Source organism: Tursiops truncatus, chromosome 16 (genome assembly GCF_011762595.2).
Source record: "Tursiops truncatus isolate mTurTru1 chromosome 16, mTurTru1.mat.Y, whole genome shotgun sequence".
Lineage (NCBI taxonomy): Eukaryota > Metazoa > Chordata > Mammalia > Artiodactyla > Delphinidae > Tursiops > Tursiops truncatus.
This window is the reverse complement of record NC_047049.1, coordinates 36,170,942-36,195,252: the sequence shown is the minus strand read 5'-3', so window position 1 is coordinate 36,195,252 and position 24,311 is coordinate 36,170,942. Positions and strand designations below refer to the sequence as shown.

Genomic DNA, 24,311 nt, shown 5'->3' with positions numbered 1-24,311 from the left:
TGGCATCCAGAAACCCCTGGCACTTAAGCCACATTTGAGAAGCAAGGTATGGAATCCAGAGGAATGGATTTTCTGGAAGACAATCCCTCTAGTTAAGTGAATTGTAATGCAGCCATATGATAGACTATTAGCCATGAAAAAGGCTTATGAAGAGTCTACTTTTTAAATGGGGGAAATACTTATTTTACAATAATAAGTAAAAAAGAAAAAAGAGAATGCAATGCCGACCATGACTATAAAAGAAAGAAGTTACAGTAACAATAGTGGGAATCTGAAACACATATATAGGAAGACACCCCAAAAGAAACCGATGTAAATGTTAACAGTGGTAGCCTTTGGCTGGTGTATCTTCAGGAGAGTTTTTCTTTGAACTTTCAATTTTCTTGTTTTTGTTTGTTTGTTTGTTCCATAATTTACAACACATCTAGAATGTTTAGTAAAGGAAAAGTGAACTGGGGTAAACACAAAAATTGTGGGTCCAAGGGTCTCACTTATGAAAACATAAACATTATAACCACTATTTTGGCTGTCAGAGGAATTATACCACCTCCCACATCCCTGCTTTTTTATTTTTAATGTGTTTTTGACAGTTGAGGTCAATATAAAAATACCACTGTATACATAAAAATAAAGATAGATCCAAAATTAAGTTGTTCAGTTTTCTCTGTGATTTAACTCCTTGGCCATTTAACATTTTATATCTGAGTAATGACAAACTATTCCTATTAACATTGCAAGTAAATTAATTTAGAACAAAATTAAATTCTTGGTTGTTTGAAAAAGGATTAAAAGTCTTTCATCTAAAAATACGAAATTATTGTTCAAAGGGATATAATTTGAAAATCTGTAAGCACATTTATGTGTAAAAAAGTCATTTCCTTTTTTTTTTCTTTTTTTTGCTGTACGCGGGCCTCTCACTGTTGTGGCCTCTCCCGTTGTGGAGCATAGGTTCCGGACGCGCAGGCTCAGCGGCCATGGCTCACGGGCCCAGCCGCTCCGCGGCATGTGGGATCTTCCCAGACCAGGGCACGAAGCCGTGTCCCCTGCATCAGCAGGCAGACTCTCAACCACTGCGCCACCAAGGAAGCCCAAGTCACTTCCTTTTAACTCTCCCTTACATGACGCATGTACTAAAATCTGAGAAAGTGCCTGGGTTTGTTCCATTTAAATGCTTTTTAATAGTGTTGTCATTCCGTTTCTGGCAAGCAAAGCTTTACATAAGCCTAAAGATGCAGAAATTCTAAGATTAGAATAATTTAGATTCTGTCCTTGGGACACACTGTTTGTCTAGTGTAAGATGATGGAATGTCCCTGCAGGTGAGTCAGCTCTCGGCTCGGACTACAGACTCTGCTAAGACACTAGTCCCTGGATCTCATCCACTCGTGATCTCCATCAATGTGGTTACAGGGCCACTCTGAGCTAGAATCTGCAGCTGCTGCTCTCCCCTGCCCAGGAGCACCTGCCCTGCAGCGACTGGAGCTTCGTCTACCCATGTGTGTCCTAGTCAGGTGGTGTTGGTCTGCCTCTTACTACTGCGGGCCTTTGGGTCAATCAGTGACTTAATTTTTGAGGCAGGAAAACTTACTGAGAATCAATTTTTCATATTCTCTATATCCTGTGCTCACCACTCCCTTTCTCAGCAAAAGACTCATGGTATTTCTTGCCTTGGGGTTTTTTTTGCACAAGGAAAGCAGATATTTCCATGGAGCACTTTTTGTTTTGTTAAAGTTCAAACTCTGCTAGAGTCTTCTACACATTCTTTCTTTTTTAAAAAAATATTTATTTATTTATTTGGTTGTGTTGGGTCTTAGTTTTGGCAAGTGGGCTCCTTAGTTGTGGCTCGAGGACTCCTTAATTGTGGCATGCCAACTCTTAGTTGTGGCATGCATGTGGGATCGAGTTCCCTGACCAGGGATTGAACCTGGGCCCCGGCATTGGGAATGCAGAGTCTTATTAACCACTGTGCCACCAGGGAAGTCCCCTACGGATTCTTAGAAGGAGAAAGGGAGACTCTTCGAGGGCAGCAAGAAGGAAAAGACAAACACACCTGTCAAAATGGGGGTCTGTGGGTGGGAGGATTCCTAAGATCTGAGTAGCCTCGGTGCAGTGGCCGGAGGAGGAAGCTAGTGCTCAGAGAGGATGGCTGTGAGGTGGGATGTACCTTGACCTGCCCCAACCCCTCGAAGATCCTCGACATTGCAAGTCACACAGAATCCATGGAGTGGCTCACTCCAGAGGAAACTTTTCTAGTACAGAAAATGGGGATCCAGCAGATATACATGCAGTTGGAAGAGAGGGGACAGGACAGGCCCTCTCCATGCGTTAGCACACTGGGCAAGAACCAGAATCCCGAGTCAGGTCCCTGAATGGCTGAGATGTCATTTCCTGCCATTCTAGTGGAGTCATGCTAGGAGTTAGTTTTAATTAAATTTAAGAAAATAAAATAACTGGACATTTCTTACTCATTTGAGTTTGTGTATATTCCTGCTATGTCTGTCTGAGCTCCTATTTCTTCATCACATCCTGGAGATCAAACACTTGCCTCATAGCATCACTGTAAGGATCAAGCCAGGTTAACATGTGAGGGCCTGGGAGAGTGCCTGGGTATATTTAGTAGGTGCTCAACTGCTGTTGATTCTCTAAAAAAATTTTTTTCCTTCTCTCCAAGATGGGACTGCCAGAATGAATGGCAAAAGTTGGTATGGGGACCTACGGAAGGCCTTGGGCTAGGGAAGGTAGAGGGGCAATGTTTTTAACAGTAATAATAGTGATAGTTACTTTTTTTTTTTTGTCTATTAATTGGGGACTTTTTTTTACTGAGGTATAAGTTGATTTACAATATTATACGTTTCAGGTATACAGTACAGTGATTCATAGTTTTTAAAGATTATACTCCATTTATAGTTATTATAAAATATTGGCTATAGTTCCTGTGCTGTACAATATATCCTTGTAGCTTATTTATTTTATACACAGTAGTTTGTATCTCTTACTCCTCTACCCCTGTCTTGTCCCTCTCCCCTTCCCTCTCCTCACTGGTAACCACTAGTTTTTTCCTTATATATGTGAGTCTGTTTCTTTTTTGTTATATTCACTAGTTTGTTTCATTTTTCAGATTCCACATATAAGTGATATCATACAGTATTTGTCTTTCTCTGTCTGACTTATTTCACTAACCTAATACCCTCTAGGCTCATCCACGTGGTTGCAAATGGCAAAATTTCATTCTTTTTTATGGCTGAGTAGTATTCCATTCCATCCGCACAGCACACCTTCTTTATCCATAATGAGAGCGAGTATTTATTAAGAACCTATAATGGGCCAGGCATTCCTGGACTATAAATCTTGTCAATGGTTTTTCATCTGTTCTGCAGAGCTCTAAGATTCCATAGACTCTTAGAATCTTAGATTCCACAGAATCTTAGGGTTGGATTCCATTCCAACCCTAAGTTCCTGAGGGTCTCAGGAACTGCAGTGAAGAGCCAAAGGGAGACCAATGAGTTCACATGCAGGGCTGCTTCCTCTACTTCAACTAGATCAGTTTTGCTTTTACCCATTTAATATGTTGATCCTCTACATGAGATCTTGTTTGAAAAGTAGTATGTCTCTTAAAAATGTTGGAAAACTTCTACAGAGATATTGGATCAATATGGCAATATTAACAAACACATGTTCAACCAGCCTTCCTCCCCTGATCTAAACCCTAAAACTAACCTAAAAGAGACATATATATAGATATAGATATAGATATAGATATATAGATAGATATAGATATAGATATTTGGAGGTCATGTTGACTTACAAGATGAATTGCTCTAAATGGATCAAAAATTCTGCAGAAATTGCTGAAAGACAGAAAGTAGAACTGGGATAACACTGAAGGAGGGATCCACCGCCCAACACTAAAGAAGAGGGCACCTGTAAGTTGTGAGTCAGGCTTCAGTACTGCTCCAAGCTTGGGGAAAGCGAATACAGGGACGGGAGGCAGTCCCAAACGAACATTCAGTGTGATTTTGGTAGCATTACAGCAGTAGGAACAATCAGGCAGTTCTTCTTCTCCTTCCACCTGTGCTATGCAGCAAACAGCAAAGGCAATTCCAATGGGACCCCCTGGGCATTATAAGCAGGATAGTAACCAAGAGGTGTGTGTACCCCAAAAGAAAGTGGGAGTTCCCGTGCCCAGAAGACGAGCTACTGATCCACTCAGTCTGGTAGCATGTCCTGCCTCTCCCCTATAACCACAGGAAGCAGAAACATTGAACAGATAAGCACTCAGACATACAGGAAAGGCTAAGAGACAACTGAAAATGCAAACAGAAGGATAACCGAGAATCACCAAACATTTGAAGAAAAACAAAGAGGAGTCCCAGAAGGAAAGAATGGAGGGAACGGAGAAGAGGAAATATTCAAAAAACACAGAATAAAACAGCTCATTGTCAATGAAAGATATGACACCTCCAATGAAAGGCCCCATGGGCGCTGCTTAGAAAGAATAGAAAAACAAACAAACAAACCCCAGATCACGACTAGACACTTGATGGTAACATTTCAGAAAAGCTCCATCAGTAACTTGCTTTTCTGTTTCTAGTCAGTCTCCTAAAATTTGGTCACTTTATTGGACAAAGAAATTTTTTTGGTATTGTGTGCCAAGATGATTTGAGTTGGAATATTTTTTAGCAAAGGAACCTGATACTCTTGGTTGACTGACACAGCCAGTAGTTGAGCCCCATGCTGGATAGTGTGAAGATGTGGCAAGAGGAGGCTGGATAGGCTAAATTTATAGTCATTGAATATAGATGTTTCTTTTTGTCCCAAATGATCTGTTTGGTACTTAATCTGCCTAGTTACTTATTGCCCCACAATGAGTAATCAGAACAAATGAAATAAAACAACCCATTTCGGATCTGTCCCAAACACTCCTACAAATATCCCCTAAATATCCACTCATTTGAATGGTTTTTTTTTTTAACATCTCCACAAATTGTACATCCCAACTGTGACTCAGAATTATTGTTAATCAAGTTCAGAATTAAAAACGTATTTTAGACATTCTACTGAAATATTTCCTTCAACTTAGAAATAATTCATTAGAATTTTGAATGCCTTTTAAGTGTTTGTGGTTTGGGCCCTACATCATGTGTGATTTTACGAGTTCTTTTTGGAGAGCCAGCTTTTCTCCCTCATTCTTCTCATCCTCTCATCATATTTGTTCAGATCTTCATTGAACATCTAATATGAACTGAAGATGGTTGATTCAGTCCCAAGTCTTTCGTCTTTTTCCATTAGGTGCAAGAGCAGTCCTTAGGACTGAGGAGTTTACAAAAATAAGTAAAGCACAGTTCCTGTAAACCCAGAAGTGTTTAAAATCTAGTAAATAAATGTGAGAAATGTATAAAAGTCAATGAGGATTCTCTCCCTCAGGAGAGGAGATCATATTTGTTATGATCTAGGCCATGGTCATGTTATTTTTCTACATGGGTCTCTCCTGTAAGATTGTAATAAGAACTACCATTTACTGGTACCTTCTGTACCAAAGAGAAGCTGGCATTTGATGACCTAGACGGGTGGGATGGGGGGAGGAGTGGGAGGGAGGTCCAAGAGGGAAGGGGTTTATGTATACATAGAGCTGATTCACTTTGCTGTACAGCAGTAACTAACACAACACTGTAAAGCAACTATACTCCAATAACAAAAAAAAAAAAAGAAAGAAGCATCAGACTCAGAAAGGTCCGTTGACCTTGTCCAGTGTCACAAACTTCTAAGTGACAGAGCCTGGAATTGACCTGTCTACTTGACAATAAAGCCCTATTTATTTTTCCCCCAGCTTAAACATACTCTTTCCTCTGTCTTGAGCATACATTCTATGTTCCCACCTCTCCCTTTACTATGGTCCATTCTCCTACTTTAGAAAAGAAAGGCATACGCTCACTTATCTGGAATCTTCTTATGGTGCATTGTCCCAAGATGTAAAAATCTCCTGGTTACCTAAGAAAGGGACAATTCAAATGACTGGGGAAGCCTCCTTGAATAATTAATCAAAGCACATAAAAAAACTGCCCAATGCCTGTCTTCCTTATACATATTTCTGATAAGAGCAAAATGTTGCTTTAGAACCAGGGTATTTGGGCTGATGTTGGGATATTCTGAATTAAATCAGAATGGGTAGTGGGGGTGACTGTACTTCTGCCCTTTTTGGACTGCAATCAAAGAATGCAATGCCCTTGAAAATTCTATGAGAGCAAACACAGCTGAAAAAACTTTTTAAAGGAAAGCAATTCTTTTCAGATATTTCAAAAATACTCATCCTGGCCCTTGTCATTAGCTAGAAAGGAAAGCACCTTCAGATAGCCTATGAACGGTGGTGGTAGTGATGCCGATTATTTTTCAGTGTAACTGGATTTTTTTAGGAATACTAAATTTTTAAAGATACTGATTAACACCCACAGGTAAGATTTTTACAAGATTTTTCTCAGATTAGTTGTATATCATCCAATAAGGGAGCTAAACCCTATTTTATCAAATCTAGATCATGAGATATTTATTCTGATTATAGTACATTCCCATTTTATTTCATCTTCTGAATTATTTACTTTTTACTATCTCCTAATAACAACATGTGAATTTGCTAGCTGCTGGACCAATTAGTTATTAGCTATGTGACAGGGATGGGCTATGTGCTCATCAGCTGGGCTTCTTCTTCCTGAGTGTGCAGGAAAACCACATTTCCCTTTCTCCCCTGCAGTTAGATTGAGGCCACATGCCTGGGTTCCTATCACAGGAACATGAGCAGAAGTAATGGACACCACTTTCCAGGCCTCGTTATAAACTCCCCCAGCACCATTATTCAAGCTCTCTCTTTCCCTTCTTCTGGGCCCATGGAGTTCAATATTGCAGATTACCAGATGAAAGGAACCAAGCCGCTATTTTGAAGACAGCTGCCCCGGAGTCACCCTACTTTCACTGGGGCTATGAAATGAATGACAAATAAAACAGTGTGGGGCTTCCCTGGTGGTGCAGTGGTTAAGAATCTGCCTGCCAGTACAGGGGACACGGGTTCGAGCCCTGGTCCAGGAAGATCCCACATGCCACAGAGCAACTAAGCCCGTGCTCCACAACTACTGAGCCTGCGCTCTAGAGCACGCGACCACAACTACTGAGCCCGCATGCCACAACTACTGAAGCCCGTGTGCCTAGAGCCCATGCTCTGCAACAAGAGAAGCCACCGCAATGAGAAGCCCGCGCACTGCAGTGAAGGGTAGCCCCCGCTCGCCGCAACTAGAGAAAGCCTGCGAGCAGCAGCAAAAATAAAATAAATAAATTTATTAAAAAAAAATTAAGAAATAAAAACAGTGTGGAGTTTTTTTTTTTACAGCAGCTAGCTTTAATTACCCTGATTAATATAAACGTGTATACTTTTATTAAGCATTTCAGATTTTGAATCATGTATTGTACATTTCCTAAAGAATATCATACCTGCTCTCATAGGTCCTGATTCATGCATAACTTCTACTCTTAGCTGGGTACTACATTGTATTACTGCAGATTAAGTAATGAAAAATGTATTACTTTGTTTCAATGAACTAATGTAAAATTAATTATATGAGAGTTGTATCATTTTAATCTTGATTGCTTTTAGAAATATATTGTACAACATGGATTCTATAACTTCTCAGTGTTTTTGATACTATTGCTTAAATGAAATATTAACACATCTGAACTGAAAAATAAAATAAGACTTTTTTTTGACAGAAAATAAGTCGGATTTTAGTGAGTAGCTTGCAAATGAGGACTGGCTTTGTCAATTAGGTCATATGGCTTTGTCATTTGTGGTCTGGTTGACCACAGGATAGGACCACTTTCCATGCATTCAATGAAGGAAAGCTTTAAGTTTTGACACAACTATATTTAAAACATGTGATAAGTTTGTAAAAAATACTGTATAAATGTATAAATTTGCAGGTCCCTTTACTGTATAAATTTGCAGGCCCCTTTACGTCTCTAATATTCTATAACTCCGTGACTAAAGACTCAGAAATATTCTTTTAGATGACTGAAAAAAAAAGTATCCAAATATGCATTTCCTCTTTTTCCCCTTTCTCATTTCCCTTCTTCCCTCCCAATATCACTAAGGCCCTGTTGGCAAAGAGCAAAGATTGTATGTTTTGAGGGATTTACTAAAATTGGTCTCATTATGTATCAATTAATTACAGTAATTCATTGGCTTCCCTCAACCAAAAAATAATCAAACTATTCATGACATCATTATTCTCTCTAGTAATTGAAATCTGAAAAGCATATAATAAAGATAATATTTTCTAAAATAAAAGATGACATTGGCACGATCCTGCTTCCTCCTTCTGAGGAAGCTAGAATCTTGAAATAGCTCATCAGAAACAGAAGTCTTTAGAATACAAAAGTTGACCAGAAAGGCTATAATTGTTGTTAAAAAATATGTATGTGAGGTCCACTAGCACCGCCTTGTGCTATTTATAAAACAATGCAAGATATGATGTATAAATAGTACTATTTTGGTTTTAAATATTTCCATTTTGGTAACAGAATGTTGTGGTTTTTCGTATTTGCAGTGAGAAAAGGTCCTGAAATATTAATGCTGTGTTTTTCTTTCTTGCCCCACACTTCCGTGTAGTTACATGTATCCATGTTGACTTGTGGACAACTGAGATTGTTAGATCATGGATTCAAAGAGAAAGAGACATTTAATATTCAATTGACTGACTTCCACAAAAGGGCAGAGTGGGGAGGGAGCCCATGTGAGATGGTTGCTGACCAACCCTGGAGAGCTATGTGGAAGGGAGGCCAGTGACTGCAGCCCATCCCCACCATTCAAGTGAGCATGCCTCTTTGTGTAGAAGAGCCACAGGTGCTACTGTCATCACTGTCAGGTCATCACAGCACCTGCGCTCGGCCTCTTAGCTCATCCAGGTGAAGGATGTCCACCTGTGTCCTACGACTTTGGTAGCCGCCCACGTGAACTGCTGTCTGTTAATTTTACCCTTGTTAACAGGACACAAAACATCTTTTCAAAATAGTGTGAGATCCTTCACCACCAGAGGACATCGAAAATGAAGAAGAAAGAGAAGCCACAGTTTTGGCACTTGGAAGAGTCTGGACTGGGAAACCCACCTCTGGTGTATGTGTGTGTGTATATATATTTACATGTATATATTTATATTGGAGAAGTATTAGGGTCTTAAGACTAAATGAGATGGCATATAGGAAAATGCATAGTACTAATTCATCTGTACATCCAATTAATAAAATTTTATTGAATACCTAATGAATATTTATTGAGCACCTACTATGTGCCATGCACTGTCCTAGGTACTAGGGACATAGTAAACAAGATGGATGAGGTCTCTGTCTCATAAGCTTGCACTGTGGTGGGGGAAGACATAGTGTAAACAGATAAATAAGGTAATTTCAGTTATTGTAAGTGTCATGAAGAAAGTAAAAGAGGCCAACTGGATTGAAAGTGACTGGTTGGAGGGTGAAGGGAGCAACTGCAGAGAGGGTGGGCAAAGACAGCCTCTTTGGGGAGGGTAACATTGAATAATGAGGTGGACTTAGTCATGCAGAGACATTTGGAAGGAACAGACAGAGGGAACAGAAAGTGCAGAAGCTCTCAGGCACATAGTAGTTTAGCATGTTTTAGAAAGATGGCAAAAGATGCAGACTCAGGAGTGGGGACCCTCCTTCACTAAGATGATGGGGTCTTACAGCTGACACAGAGTAAGTGCTTAATAAAGAAATGTGTCTTTGCTCTGACACATTACATTAGAAAATGTTTACTACAAATTTAAAAAAAGTTTATAACGAAAAGCTTCCCCTGCCCACAACTCCAGCCCTGCTTCCCAGAAGCAATCACCCTTATAATTTACTTTTGGTTCTTTTGACATATCTTTGAATATAGCATGCTCCTAATGTTATCTCTTCATGTATCAATTATAGATATTATCTATTTACTTCCTACAATGACAGAGAAGCATTTAGCCAAGAGAATTATGGTTATTTTTCTGCCTCTACTGGTTACCTTTGCACCTATAAATAATAAACTTCTATGTCTTGTCCTTCATATCTTGACTCCCAGATCATGAGACTGAGATATTATAGACCTAATTCTTTCTGCTGCTTCTCTTCCTCCACTTTTCCCTCCATGTCTCTGCTGGGCACAGCCTCCTATGCCCTATAAACTTTAATAGTTCAACTCTTTTTAGCAGTTATATAGGGCTCTTCATGCTCTAGGTCCCACCTACTTTTTTCATCTCCTGACATTATCCACTTTCGCTATACTCACAGTTTTACAGAACTATGTACTTACAGTTTTTGTAAACTTTTGTGTGCTCTTGTCTTTTTTCTCATTGCCTCATACGTTTTCATCGCCGGGAAGGGCTTCCCTCTGCAATTCACTGGCAAATCCCATTCATTCATTTTAGCCTACATGCCACTTTATGAGATCTTCCTTGCTGGATGCCATTTATTAATTAAATACAAAAAATATTTATCCAATGGCTGTTATAGGCAAGGCACTGTTCTAGGTGTCAGGGCTATAGTGGTCCTAGACAGACATTCATGAGCTTGCATTCCAGTGACTTAATAAGCAGATGATGACAATAACCACCATAATGAAACACACGATGCGTCAGGACTTTACTAAATAACTCACAAATGCTATTTTAATCCTCACACCTTTATGGGACTTTAAGAAGTTAAATGTCTCTCCTGAGGTCACTTCCTGTAAGTGGCTGAGCTTATATTCAAACTCAGATCTGCCTAACTTCAGAGGTGTCACTCTTAAATCATACTCATTCTGCAGCTATTACTCCTTGTACACTTCTACCATAACATGACATCTGTCATACTGTTTTGAAACTGTGCATGGCGTTCCCCATATAAACCACAGGACATAAAAGAATTACTTGTGTCACTATTTTTCCGATTTTCTCAGGATGGTACAGAAGTAATACCGTTCTAGAGACACAGGAGTGAAATTAATGCATTACATACAGTGGGTGCCTTAGGGATTAACTCTTGAAATCTCAGACTGAGAAAGGCTTGCTCTAAACTGAAGACGTCTTAAGGGTAGAGATACCTGCTGCATAATGGGTGCTCGACAAATGTTCATTGAACCTGTTATTCAAATCTTTGTAATCAATACATATCAAGTTTTGGGATTGTAAAACTATGTTTGTCCTGCGTTTGAAGGTGGCTTTGCAGCAGGAGCTAGGCACTCAGTCTTTTTAATAGAATTCCAAGGGTGTTCAGTCCAAACTTTAAGAGGCAGTAGAATGCAGTGGTTAATTGCACAGACTCTACAGCCAAACTACCCAGATTCCAATTCCAATTCCGTTGTTTACTGTTTATACAACAAATTATTAGTTAACATGTGCCAGCCACTTTTATAAGTACTTTACAAACATTACCTGAACTAAACCTAACACCTCCACGTAGCAGATACCTTTACTATTCCTCAATAGTGCCATGTCTCAGTTTTCTCCTCAGTTAAATGCAGGATACTAATAACAAAATATAGGGTATGTAGGATTGAATGAGTGTAAAGTGCTTAGAATAGCATCTGGCACATAAAAAGTTAGCTATTACTACCAGTAGACGCTGTGACCATCGGCTTGACGTAACTTAACAATTTTTTCATCTTATGCTAATGTTCACTTCAAGGGAATTATTTGGAATGGGGACTAAATCTTAAGCATCTCCCAGTCAAGCTGGCTCTATGTTTCTAAGGGAAAACCCAGTGGCTGGTGCTGAAATGGAAAATGTAGGAAAAAAGTACCTCTGAAATCCGTCCAGTCTTCTGCATTTGCTCAGGCATCTCCCAAGTCCACATTATTGTCACCTCTTGCTGGGATGCCTGCAATAGCCTCCTAGCTGGTTCAACGGCATTCTCCTTGGCTGCCTCTATTCTCTGCTCCAGATTAACCTTTTCAAAACACAGAGGCAAATTGTATTGTATGGTGCGCACGCTTACAACAGTCCATTGATTTCTCATTGTTCTTAGAATAAGGACCCAAATCAGTAACTGAGCTGACTAAGTCTTGTGGGATTTAGCCTTGGCCCTCTCCGTGGTATCTACCCACCCCAGGCACGTCAGCCTTCATTCACTGTTCAGCAAATATTTATTTGATCACCATGCATTTATGGAGTCATTGAGGATACATCGGTGACAGAGAGAAACAGTTTTTGTACTCATAGAACTTACCTTTAGGAGGTGGGAGAACAACAATGGCAACAAAAACCAGACATATAATAATTATTATAAAAAATATAATAATTGCTGGTTGTAAAAAGCAGGAAAATGGAATTGAGCCCGCAAATAAAAAGAGGGTCATTTGAGATAAGATGGACAGAAAATCTTCTCTAAGCAGGTAACATTATATAGATGAGATGTAAAGGAGGAAGAGAAGTGAGCCACACGATGAATGGGGAGGAGAGAATTCAGGTGGACAGAACCCATGCAAAGTTCACATATGCTGGAAACAGCCTGGGGTGTTTGCAGTACCCAGAGTAGATCAACTCACTGCACAAAGGTAACAAAGTGGGGAGTGAGATTGGCTGGCGCCTGGTCCTGTAGGGCCTGGTAGGCCATTGTAAAGAATTAGGAAGTTTTTTCCCTCTTCTTTTTATTTTAGAAAAGCTCCAAGCTGTTTTGAAAAGTTGAAAGAGTGGCACAATGTACATCGTTACACCCTTTATTTAGATCCACAAATTATTAACTTTTTGCCACATTTGCTTTTTTGGTTCTATTTTCTCTGTTCTTTTGTTCTCCCTAACATCTTTCTATTTTGTTTTTGTTTTATTTTTTCCCCAAATCTTCTGAAGGTAAGTAGTTGCAGACACTGTGACACTTTGCTGCTAAATACTGAAGCAAACATATTCCCAAAACAAAGACATGCTTCTACATAGTCACAAATTATCACACGTCCAAAATTTAATACTGATTCAGTATCATCTACGTTGTAGTCCATATTTGTATTTCCACAATTGTCCACAAATTGGTTTTTGCAGTTACTTTTTTTTTTTTTTTTTTTTTTTTTTTTGCGGTACACGGGCCTCTCATTGTTGCGGCCCCTCCCGCTGCGGAGCACAGGCTCCGGATGCGCAGGCTCAGCGGCCATGGCTCACGGGCCCAGCTGCTCCGCAGCATGTGGGATCTTCCCGGACCGGGGCACAAACCCATGTCCCCTGCATCGGCAGGCGGACTCTCAACCACTGCGCCACCAGGGAAGCCCTGCAGTTACTTTTTAAAAGATCTATGAACCAATCAAGATTCATGAATTTCATTTAGCAACACCTCTCTCCTGACTAAAGCAATCCACCACCTTTTGATTTTCTCTTTCCCGAACACTGACATTTTTGAAGAGCCTGGGTCTGTTGTCTTGTAAGATGCTCTACCTTCTGATTGTTTCCTCGTGATTAGATTCAGGTTAAACATTGCTGGCACAAATAGTACCAGGTGATAGACAGTCCCATTACTGGTGATGTTGTTTCCTCACTTGATTAAGGTATGTCTCATAAATAAATCTCTACATTGTAAAGTTACCTTTTCCCCTAATTAAGAGTTAATCTCTAGGGTGATTCTTTGAGATAGTGTTAATATCCTGCTCCCCAACAACCTTTTAGCCAATGGTTTAGCATCCTTTATCCATTGTTTTAGTATTCTTTGATAAGCTTTATCTATGTCAATTTTTACAATGGGAGTTGCAATATGGGGAATATTTTATTATTCTTTTTGCATTCATTAACTGGCATTCTTGTGTAAAGAAGAGATTTTCATTGTTAGTCCTTTTCTCCCCCATCCACCCCGCTAACGAAGAGGACTTAAAAAATTAAACCTGGGCTTCCCTGGTGGCACAGTGGTTGAGAGTCCGCCTGCCGATGCAGGGGACACGGGTTCGTGCCCCGGTCCAGGAAGATCCCACATGCCACGGAGCGGCTGGGCCCGTGAGCCATGGCCTCTGAGCCTGCGCGTCTGGAGCCCGTGCTCCGCAACGGGAGAGGCCACAACAGTGAGATGCCCACGTACCGCAAAAAAAAAAAAAAAAAAAAAAATTAAACCTGTTTTAATCTATTACCATCATTATTCTTATTCTTTTTGAGGTTCAAATTGTTCCAAGCATGGTTAGTGGAAGCCCCTTTAGGCCAGATCCAGTGTCCTTTTGGAATGACCCTATTAATCTCTAAGGACTTCTTTGCTTTCTGACAAGAATGTTTTAGGCTCACTTTATAATTTCCCTGCTCCGGTCCTGGAATCAGCCTTTTCTCCAAGGAGTACTGGTTCCTTTTAGTGATAAGTGGTATTTAGAAACCATTTGTGTGGCTTGGTCCTAGGGGTGCTCATTGTTACTGGGGTGCCAGGGCTTCCAGACCTTCAGGCCCTCTCAGTGGACCCAATTAAGATAAAATAATAATAATAATAATGTCATTCTACTACCAACTCAAATCCATCATCCTGGGGTTCTTCCTTACTTTCTATCATACCATATTTGTTATTTCCCTTCTCCCACAGTGAGAACCCTGGTACCAAACAACATGAATATATTTACTCCTTTGCTTTTTCCTATAACACATGTATAATAGATTCAAGATTACTAAACCAATACCACTTTAAACATCAAACCTACTAAACCAAGTTATTGATGTCTTTACATTTCTTTTGCTCTTACATTGGATCCCACAACTCCTAACTCCAGTATATAGAGTACTACACTCAAGTTAATTGAAGAAGTTCTTTTTCTCTGTGTGGCTATGCTGACAATTTGATATACAGGTAAGTTCATCTCTTTCTTTGTGTTAAATTTTAGGGCTTGCTTTTATTTCCATTGTTTTAGATTTAATTTTTTGAAAAGGCAAAACTCTTTTTTTAAAATTTATTTTATTTATTTTTGACTGCATTGGGTCTTCGTTGCTGCACGTGGGCTTTCTCTAGTTGCGGTGAGCAGGTGCTACTCTTCGTTGCAGTGCTCGGGCTTCTCACTGCAGTGGCTCCTCTTGTTTTGGAGCACAGGGTCTAGGCACACGGGCTTCAGTAGTTGTGGCACATGGGCTCAGTAGTTGTGGCTTGTGGGCTCTAGAGAGCAGGCTCAGTAGTTGTGGTGCATGAGCTTAGCTGCTTTGCGGCATGTGGGATCTTCCCGGACCAGGGATCGAACCCATGTCCCCTGCATTGGCAGGTGGATTCTTAACCACCACGCCACCAGGGAAGTCCTCTTTTTTTAAAAAAGAAATTTATTCAGAGAGCCACACTCCTATCACTAATCCTTGCAAAATATTCCCATCTCCTATAGATAACCATTTTCAACTAATTTTCTGTTTTATAGTTTTTGTATTTCTATCTTCAAAAATAGGCCAAAAATGGGTGTGTGGTATACATACATGTAAGTATGTAGACTCTCATTTCTCCTTCTTGCTCACACAAAAGTTAGCATACTTGGTATATTCTTTTGCACTTTTTCTTCACTGAACCATATAAATATTATTTTATTCTAAAAATGCATTGAAGGGCTTTAAGCTAGGGACTGACATGATCATTTCCATTTTAAGATTGGTTTCATTGCCCTATAAAGAATGGAGAACAGGACCTGAAGCAGGTAGACAGATGGGAGGCTGCAGTGGTCGGAGCAATGAAAAGGGAAAGGAGTATTTATTTCACTTATAACACAAAAGTACAACAGATACATTTATGAGCTGGATGAGCGTGGTGAGGGAAAAGGAGGACTCAAAAATGATTCTTTCTCATGAGTAACTGGGTAGATACATGGTGGTGTCGTTTACTGAGACAGAGATTTGGGAGGAGAGGCTTTAAGTTTTGGAATGAAAAATCAAGGTCCCATACTGAATACGTTAAGTTAGAGATGTCTGTTATACATCCAAGTGGAGATGATAAGTGGATAATGAGATATTTGCTTTTGGTTGAAGTTCAGAGGAGAGGTCTGGGGAGGATAAGGAATTTAGGAGTTATCAGTATAAAGATATTTAAATCCATGGGAGTTGATGAGTTTGCCAAGAGGAATACTGCAGAGGAGAGAAAAAGGTGGGAGAGAGGGGAAGCTCAAAACCAAGCTCTGAGGATTCCCATAATTTAGAGTTTAGGCAGAAGAGACAGAAAAGAAGACTAAGCTGGGCAGCTGGTAAGGTTAAGAGTAAACAAGGAGAAAATGACCTTTTGCTGATCCAGAGGCCAAGTGAAGTTTCAAGGCTGAAACATTTAACTGTGTGGATGAAACAAACTGTGTGGAATGCTTCTGGGAGCTAGAATAAAATAAGACAGAGAATCCATTGGATTTTGTATAGTATTTATCCTGCCCCTGTGCCTGGTATTACATTCCTTATGCCTGGAGTGCTTACTCGTCTCTTTTTTTTTTTTTTTTTTTGCGGTACGCAGGCCTCTCACTGCTGTGGCTCCTCCCGCTGCGGAGCACAGGCTCCGGACGCACAGGCTCAGCGGCCATGGCTCACGGGGCCAGCCGCTCCGCGGCATGTGGGATCCTCCCGGACCGGGGCACGAACCCGCGTCTCCAGCATCGGCAGGTGGACTCTCAACCACTGCGCCACCAGGGAAGCCCTCCTCTCTTTGTTAAACCTAGTTAACGCCGAATGACCCTTGGAGATCCAGATCAAACATTATTTGTTCAGGTTCCCCTGTGACATAGTCTTTCAGCTCTAAACATTTCTTTCAAACCACTCAGTACAGTTGTAATTTCTCAATTATTTGTCTTTGCAATTTTTTCTCAATTATTAGAATATAAGCTCCTGGAAGGTTAGGGTCTGTTTTGCTAGCTCTCCTCCACTGTTTCAACTGACTCCTAGCCTAGTGTTTGGCACATAGAAGGTTTTCAATAAATATCTACTGAACATAAATAAATGTAGCACCTGGAGCTGGAAATCAGTAACAGCTAGCAAAAGCAATAAAGGCATTATGAGGTACGGCAGGAAGGGCAGATTTAGGGGTAGAAGTGCCTGAAGGAGAAATGGAGACTTTGACACAGCGGCCCCTAAAGACTTAGTTCCAGCCGGAACAGTAAAGCACAGTTTTATTCTATCTTCCCTCCTTTCTTCCCTTTCACACCTACTTTCTCTGTTCATTTTTACTCCTGGTCCTGCATCCTCTTCTCTACTCCAAACTAGCTCACCACAAATATGATTTTTTTGTGGATAAAGAAGGCAAACTGAATAAGGAGGCAGTGGGAAGTTAGAGAAGGAAGGGGGAGGTTATGGGAAATATAAATATAGAATAAAGGAAGACAGTAAGCTCATCAAACCAGGTACTATTCTACAAATGCTACTAACCAAGTAAAAGAGTCAAAAATAAGATCACATGTGAGAGGGTGGGTCTTGAAGTCATTCAGCTGAGTTTAAAATCCCAGTTCCACCATTAATAGCTGTATGCCTTTGAGCAAATTACTTAATCATATGAACTCAGTTTCCTCGAAACCTATAAAAGGGGCATAATAACAGTACCTACCTCACAGGGTTGTTCTCAGGATCAGTACGACAATCAGTTTTAAATGCTTAGCACCATGACTGGCACAAGGTAAATGCTCAATTAACGTTAGCAGTTACTTTTCTTTAAAATGAAGTACAGCAGGGAGAGATGGCCTAAGTAGTAAATACTTGTCATATGACTGTAATAACACCGCATCAAAAGAAGAGGATCACTTTAAAAGAAGCAGATAAGATGTACTGGCACTTACATTTCGGGCACAGCAAAGACCTTGCCTATGCATGGAAGATAGAATGTCACAGTACAGCGCCTCACGCCGGTAGTTGCATTATATTTTCAGAATGGCAAAAACAAAAAGAGAAAGAATGCTTTTGAAAATCTTTTCTGGGAAAAATGTATCTCGTCCACGAGGGCCGCTGTGGACGACAGGTAGGCTCATGCAGCGAAGGAAGTGACCCTCGGAGTGCGGGCAGCGCTCATTCTAAGTGACTCTCCCGATGCGGAGCCTATTCCGGCCCGCAAGGACAAGGCCTGCCATTCGTTGGCTGGTCCCTAGTGTAGTCGCGGGGCTAAGTGTGGCAGCTACCTCACCTCGGGGCCTCCGCCACGTCTTTATTGTCTCCAGGATGGAATCCGAGATCCGCGCCGCCGCCAACAGACGGTGGTACCCACCGCAGCCCCGAGGCAGCGCCCTACCTAGCCCGGCAAGCAGAGCCCCAGGGAAACTCCGCCCACTGGCCGCTCACCAGGCCGCTTCCGCCCATTGGTCGCCCGGCATTCCGAGCCCCGCCCCCAAATTTGAAAGCTTGTCCCGGGAGCGGGTGGGAGGGAAGCCCACAGCTCTAGCCGGCTGCGCTCCGGGGCGTCGTTCCGGAAGCTCCGCCCACTCCCAGCGTTCCGTTTGAATTTGAAAACGAAAATAACTCGGCGCTGCTCCCAGGTTGGGCCGGCGGGGCAACGTTTGCAGGTGAGGGTACGCGGAAGGAGGTGGGGGACTGCTCACCTACCAGGTGAGGTGAGGAAAGGTCTCAGGCAGTGTGAGCACCTTCCGACGGGGCTCGGGACATCCCTGAGGTTACTCTCAGGAGCTGGGTTGCGGAGCAATGAAGACGCCTGGGCCACCGGGTGCGCTTCTGTGGGGGGTTGAGCCGTTGTACTCGTGTTAAGGTTTAAATCTGGTCTCCGCCGCTTATTGGCTGTGTGACGCGAGGCAACGTCTTTAATCTTTCTGGGCCAGTTTCCTCATCTGTAAGAGGGGGTAATAATAGAACCTACCTCTTCGGGCTCTTATGAAGATAAAATGATAATATGTAAACCTGTTAGAAAGTGCCGGTGTATAGTAGGCACTAAGTATTTGCAATCATTAATATTTTTATTATTGTTGCTGCTGTTAGTGTTGAGGATCAGGCGTCCATTGCCAAATCTGGTGTCCTGAATCCCTAAGGTGAGCAGTTTGCTCGGCAAGTGACGTGCTGTTATTTGGAAGGGATGGGGGCCCTGTGGTGGCCGTCTGTGCAGTTATTAACAGGCTGCTGCCGGTGCCCAGGGCTCGCCCTTCTTGGGCTTTGCAGTGCTAAGCGGAAGGGGGTGTGTGTGACGAGCGCAGTGAGTGCTGTCATCGCCCAGTTTGGGAGGTTTCCCCCATCTCGTTCTACCTTTTGGCTCAGTGATTCCTGCCTGGTGCAGTTCTTTAATATTCCTTACTGATGGACTAATTGACAAAAGGTCATGCCTTATAGGTTAGCTTGTTTTTAATCCCCAAGGTGATCAAACTCAGGTTTGTTTTTGTTCTTAAAACAAGGTAGCATGTTCACCCCGAAGCAGCATAACAGTGTGTACTTTTTATTAGATATCCAAGACCTGAGACTTCAGCTTGCAAAATAATATAAAGGACTCATCAGTTGTGAAGACTTTTTTTGAGACTATATTTTGTGGATGACATTCAGAAACGTCATTCAGTAGCAGATTTTATTTTTCATCAGTCTTCAACCATGAAATCTCACTGGAGAGAAGATAAAAGATGCTGTTTCTCAGTCGTGGGAACAGCCTTCCTAAATGAGAAATGAGGTCTTGAACCTTGCTGTTGCTAAAGATAATATCAGAAAAGAGTAAGACCAATTTTTTTTTTTTTTTGCAGAGAGGATTTTATTTATTATTATTAAGCCACTATACAGGGAGTTTTTATCACTACATAAATCTCTGAATTTGTTGTAGGGGATACAGAGTAGTATAAGACAAGGTCCTTGCCCTCAAGAAGTTTCTAGTCTAGTTAGGGAGGCCACACATAAGTAGAAGTTAACTAAAAGTACAGGAAGTGATAGTACATCTCATTAATTTTATAATTGTTTAGAGGAAGTTTATTCATTGAAAACTGAACATATGAGCACGTACAAACTACTGTAACCTTACTTTTTTAAGGAGGTACAATATTCTTTTTAACTTAGTAATTTCATAAAAGATTTATCAATATGTTTTTTTTTTAACCAAAAATTAATTGAAAGCAAAGATTGAAGCTTACCTTCCAGTTTCTTGGGCATTTCTATGAAATTTGAGTTATGAAATGTCAAGCCAGTACTTTCATATTTTTGCACACTTTCCTCCCATATTCTAGATCAGTGTTTATTTTTTATTCTATCAGATACTTTTTTTCTTAATTTTCACCCATAAATTGCATATTTGAAATACTCTATCAAACTGCATTTAAGTAATTTTCTCATTTTGATTACATCACTGATTATACAATAAAAAAAGCAATAAAGATATTAAACTTACTTAATTGTATGATTGGTGATCTTGTAGTTTGCTGGGTTTTGTTGAAGGTAAATGTGTAATTTCTTTAACTCTTTTTGCAATTTAGGAAAAACAAAACCAAAAACAGCCCTGTTGTATTGAATTTGGGGGTTTCAGGACTGATCAAGGAAAAAGATACACCGCAAGGTGGCAGTAACGTATGAGGAGCTTTACTGGGGTAGCACTTTGACAGGCACTTTGCGTGCTTGGCAAGTTGCCCACAGCATGAGACTTTCCAGAGACTAGAGTGAAGGGCCAGTCACCTAGAAGGGGAAGAGGGGAATTGGGGAGGGGTGGGGGTAATAGGAGAGGGAGCTCTCTGTAAGTGATATATTGCTCAGCAGCACAGTAGGGAGTCACTATGTCAGAGACCTCCAAAGGGTAGCAGTGGCTTGGGGTCTTATAGTCCTGGCTTTTATCTGTGGCTAGCAGATGGTTGGGTGCAGTTTCATGGGATGTGGGAACCAGTTGGGCTCTAAATGGCTAAAAATGAGCTTATTTTGGCTATATGTAAAGCAAACAGATGTGTAAAAATTTGAGTTTGACACCTCAGTGGGTTTTTTTTTTTTTTTTTTTTTTTTTTTTTTTTTTTTTGCAGTACGTGGGCCTCTCACTGTTGTGGCCTCTCTCTTCCCGGACCGGGGCACGAACCCGTGTCCCCTGCATCAGCAGGTGGACTTTCAACCACTGCGTCACCAGGAAAGCCCCTCAGTGGGTTTTTGAACGAATGATCTTGGCCTGCTGTGAAGAAGTAAACAATGCAGGGCCAGTATACAGGGGCCATCTTTGGCTTATTTATTTAACCCCCATGGTTGCCCATTACTAACTACCTTCTTGAACCAGGAACTCTAGTGGGCAGTCACTGTTCTGAATATTTCATAATATTCAAAGAATAGAGTGCTCTCTCCATTTCTCCCTGGTATTGTTCGCCTAGTAGATTTTCAGTAAATATTTTAATGTTAATATTTTATCAGTGAAGATTACCCCTAAGTTTACCTTTAAATTTAGTGACTTGATGTTTAATTTAGTTGTAATAGTTTACTGATGCATTATTCCATGTTCGCCTTAATTTTTAAGACCTGTGATGTATCAGGTACTGTTTTGAATATGTTCACATACGTTATTTCACTTTTTACTTGCATTATGTGGAAGAATTCAGTTGAAAGTAATTGTCCAGATTACCGACTCCTAATTGCTAAAACATTACAAAGTCTGTAAGTAACATTCTTCAGAAGACACTAAATAACTAAAATAACACAAGGTTATAATTTACTCCGCCCTTACTGTTTGATTTCTGAGAGGATTTCAGGCAGAGTCTGAGTGTTTTATACTCTCTTATTTTATGGGTTACCTTTACTCATGAAATCTCTTTGGCTGAATCTCCCCATAGGTTGCAGCACATGAATAGTAGTGGTAGGCTGTATCCAGTATTATTTGATTTAAAATCTGTAAATAATTGTCTTTTTTCCTTTCCATGGGTCATCATGTTATAGATGAAATAGTCTAAAGTTTTCCTTTTGGAAATGTAGTTACATGGCAAGAAGTAGTGGGCTGGACTCACAGACTTTATAAACTATGGATATATGATTTATTAAGGTTATCTAAGGAAGTTACTGTTATTCTTGCAGAATGGAATCTAATGTAAATCAAGATGGGGTGCCTAGACCATCTTATGTTTTCAGTGCTGACCCAGTTGCGAGGCCTTCGGAAATAAATTTTGATGGCATTAAGCTTGACCTCTCTCGTGAATTTTCCTTAGTTGCTTCAAACACTGAGGTAAGTACAAGAAAAGTATTATGTTGATTATCATGATTGAGAGCAAATGGGCACACACACACACACACACACACACACACACACACACACACACACACTTGTGGACAGGTACAACTAGAGCAGAGCTTTCCAAACTTTGTAGGTTTAAGGCAAACTTCTATCTCAGCAATTTTTTCATGGTGCCCTAAATACATAACAGTTCCTTTTCACGTAGTAGGTGCAGACATCTTAATGACTATTTATGCCCTGACTTAGTAGCCATTTGAGAAAAAAATAACTTATGAAATTTTTAAATATTAGTTTTCAATAACCACGGTTACTTACTAATGGGCAATGTGTGCATTTGGGGTGCTGCACAACTTCTCAAGCTTTGGAATCAGATTAGACACTGCCACCTGCATTTCCTGTTCTTCATTGTTTTGGGGTCGTACTTGCTTTCTATCACAACCACCACTGGAAAATCCAGCTTCACTAAGATATGACATCATCAAAAGAAATAGTGTGATCTAAGGTTGAAACTGAACTTCTTCAAGCTAATAGTTCGTGGTGTTCAACATGTGTCAAGTACTGCTGTGGTTCCCTCAGAAATGTAAAATATTCCACTATGCCCCTAGGAACTGCAGGCCTTAGTTTAAAAAATAATGCAGATTAAAAAAAATTAACTTAGTAGTGTTTAAGAAATAAGTCTTTCTACTACCCTACCTACTGTCACTATGTTTGCTGTGTTTATAGACTTTTTCTTATACATTTACTTTCAATCCATTTATATTCTATTTATTACAGATTAGATTAGTAATTTCGATGCCTTAGAGAGATGGACTAACCCATTTTATAAAGAAAGATGGAGGGGGAAAGAGGAGTATAGGGAACATATATAAAAGGATAATAATTATTTAATACCCATCATGTGCTAGGCTCTTCTACTTTAGCTCATTTAATCATAGATAAAGAAGAGAAGAAGGGATAAATGCCTCTTGGTGTATAAATGGAATTATACATCACTAGACTTTTGTGTGTGCCTTCCTTCACATAATACAAGGGTTGGTAAATAATGGCCTGGTTTTATATTTCCTGTTTTTGTATTGCTTACAAGCTAAGAATGGTTTTTATATTTTTAAATGGTTGAAGAAAAAAAATCAAAAGAAAAATCACGTTTCATGACGTAAAAATCAAATATCACGAGTCATATTCATTGGTTTACTTATTTTCTAGGTCTGCTTTCGCAACAGAGTGGCAGAGTTGAGTAGTTGTGACAGTCTGTAGACCCTGTAGAGCCTAAAAATATTAAGTGTTTTTTCTTTACACACAAAAAATTTGCTGATCCCTACTTAGCATGTTGTTTTTGAGATCCATCACGCATCATGTGTCAGTAATTTGTTACTTTTTATTGCTGAATAGTAGTTCGTTGTGCAGATATGCCACATATCCATTTACAGTTTGATGGACATAAGAGTGATTTCCATTTTGGGGCCATTATAAATAATGCTTCTCTGAATGTTTATGTGCAAGCCTCTCTGTGAACTTATGTTTTGTTTTCATTTCTCTTGGGTCGATACTTAGGAGTAATTGTGGGTCACATGGTAAGTGCATATTTAACTTCATAAGAAAACTGAAACTGTTTTCCAAAGTGACTGTACCAGCACCAGCAATGTATGCAGGTTCCAGTTCTTGCACCTCTTTGCCAACACTTGGTAATTTTATGAGTGTGTAGTAGTACCTTGTTGTGGTTCTAGTCTGCATTTCCCGAAATGAGCACTTTTTCAAGTATTTCTTGGCTCTTCCTATACCTTCTCTTGTAAAATGTCTCTTCAAATAATTTCCCTACTTAAAAAAATTAGGTTGTTTGTCTTATTACTGATTTGTGAGAGTTCTTCATGCATTGTAGATACATATCCTTTATCAGATCAATAGTGTCTTGATTAATAGAGGTTTTTAATTTTAAAGAAGTCTAATTTAACTTTTTTTTCTTTTACGGTGATTTCTTTTGTAAGTCCTAAGAAATCTTTGCCCAAGGTGGTGAAGGTTTTTTAAAACATTTTCTTCTAGAAATGGTTAGAGCTTTTGTTTTAATGGTTATATTTGTTATCCATCTTGAATTAGTTTTTATGTATAGTTGATGTAGGGATACAGGTTGATTGGTTTGTTGATTTTTTTTTTTTAACCTCCATTTATCTAGTTACTTTAACATTATGTGTTGAAAAGACTTTCTTTTCCCCATTAAATTGTTTTGGTGTCTTTATTGATAATCAAATGGCTGGGTATCTATGT

General features: G+C 40.1%; 2 protein-coding genes across 18 annotated transcripts in view; one reads left to right on the top strand and one right to left on the bottom strand.

Annotated features, from left to right (window-relative positions):
* Positions 1–18,582, bottom strand: part of PANK1 (pantothenate kinase 1) — a 112,795-nt gene extending 94,213 nt beyond the window's left edge. For 2 of the 9 annotated variants that reach the window (XM_033841570.2, XM_073794223.1), the window contains exons 1-3: positions 17,728–18,199; positions 16,197–16,285; positions 11,811–11,957 (exon numbers count right to left, since the gene is read on the bottom strand). Coding sequence is in view for 6 of the 9 variants with exons in the window: in XM_073794223.1 (XP_073650324.1) it covers positions 11,811–11,864 (54 nt within the window). In the remaining 3 variants the exon portion in view is untranslated. Of the gene's footprint in view, positions 1–11,810; positions 11,958–13,869; positions 13,891–16,196; positions 16,286–17,727; positions 18,222–18,484 lie in introns of those variants that run through there. The other 7 variants (XM_033841569.2, XM_033841571.2, XM_019942451.3 and 4 more) reach the window with 5 other exon arrangements.
* The window catches only part of KIF20B (kinesin family member 20B), a 75,287-nt gene continuing 69,323 nt past the window's right edge, over positions 18,348–24,311 (top strand). For 3 of the 9 annotated variants that reach the window (XM_033841564.2, XM_033841563.2, XM_033841559.2), the window contains exons 1-2: positions 19,347–19,585; positions 21,896–22,043. In XM_033841564.2, the coding sequence (XP_033697455.1) occupies positions 19,533–19,585; positions 21,896–22,043 (201 nt within the window). In that variant the 5' untranslated portion in view covers positions 19,347–19,532. Of the gene's footprint in view, positions 18,445–19,346; positions 19,586–20,865; positions 21,019–21,895; positions 22,044–24,311 lie in introns of those variants that run through there. The other 6 variants (XM_033841565.2, XM_033841562.2, XM_073794222.1 and 3 more) reach the window with 5 other exon arrangements.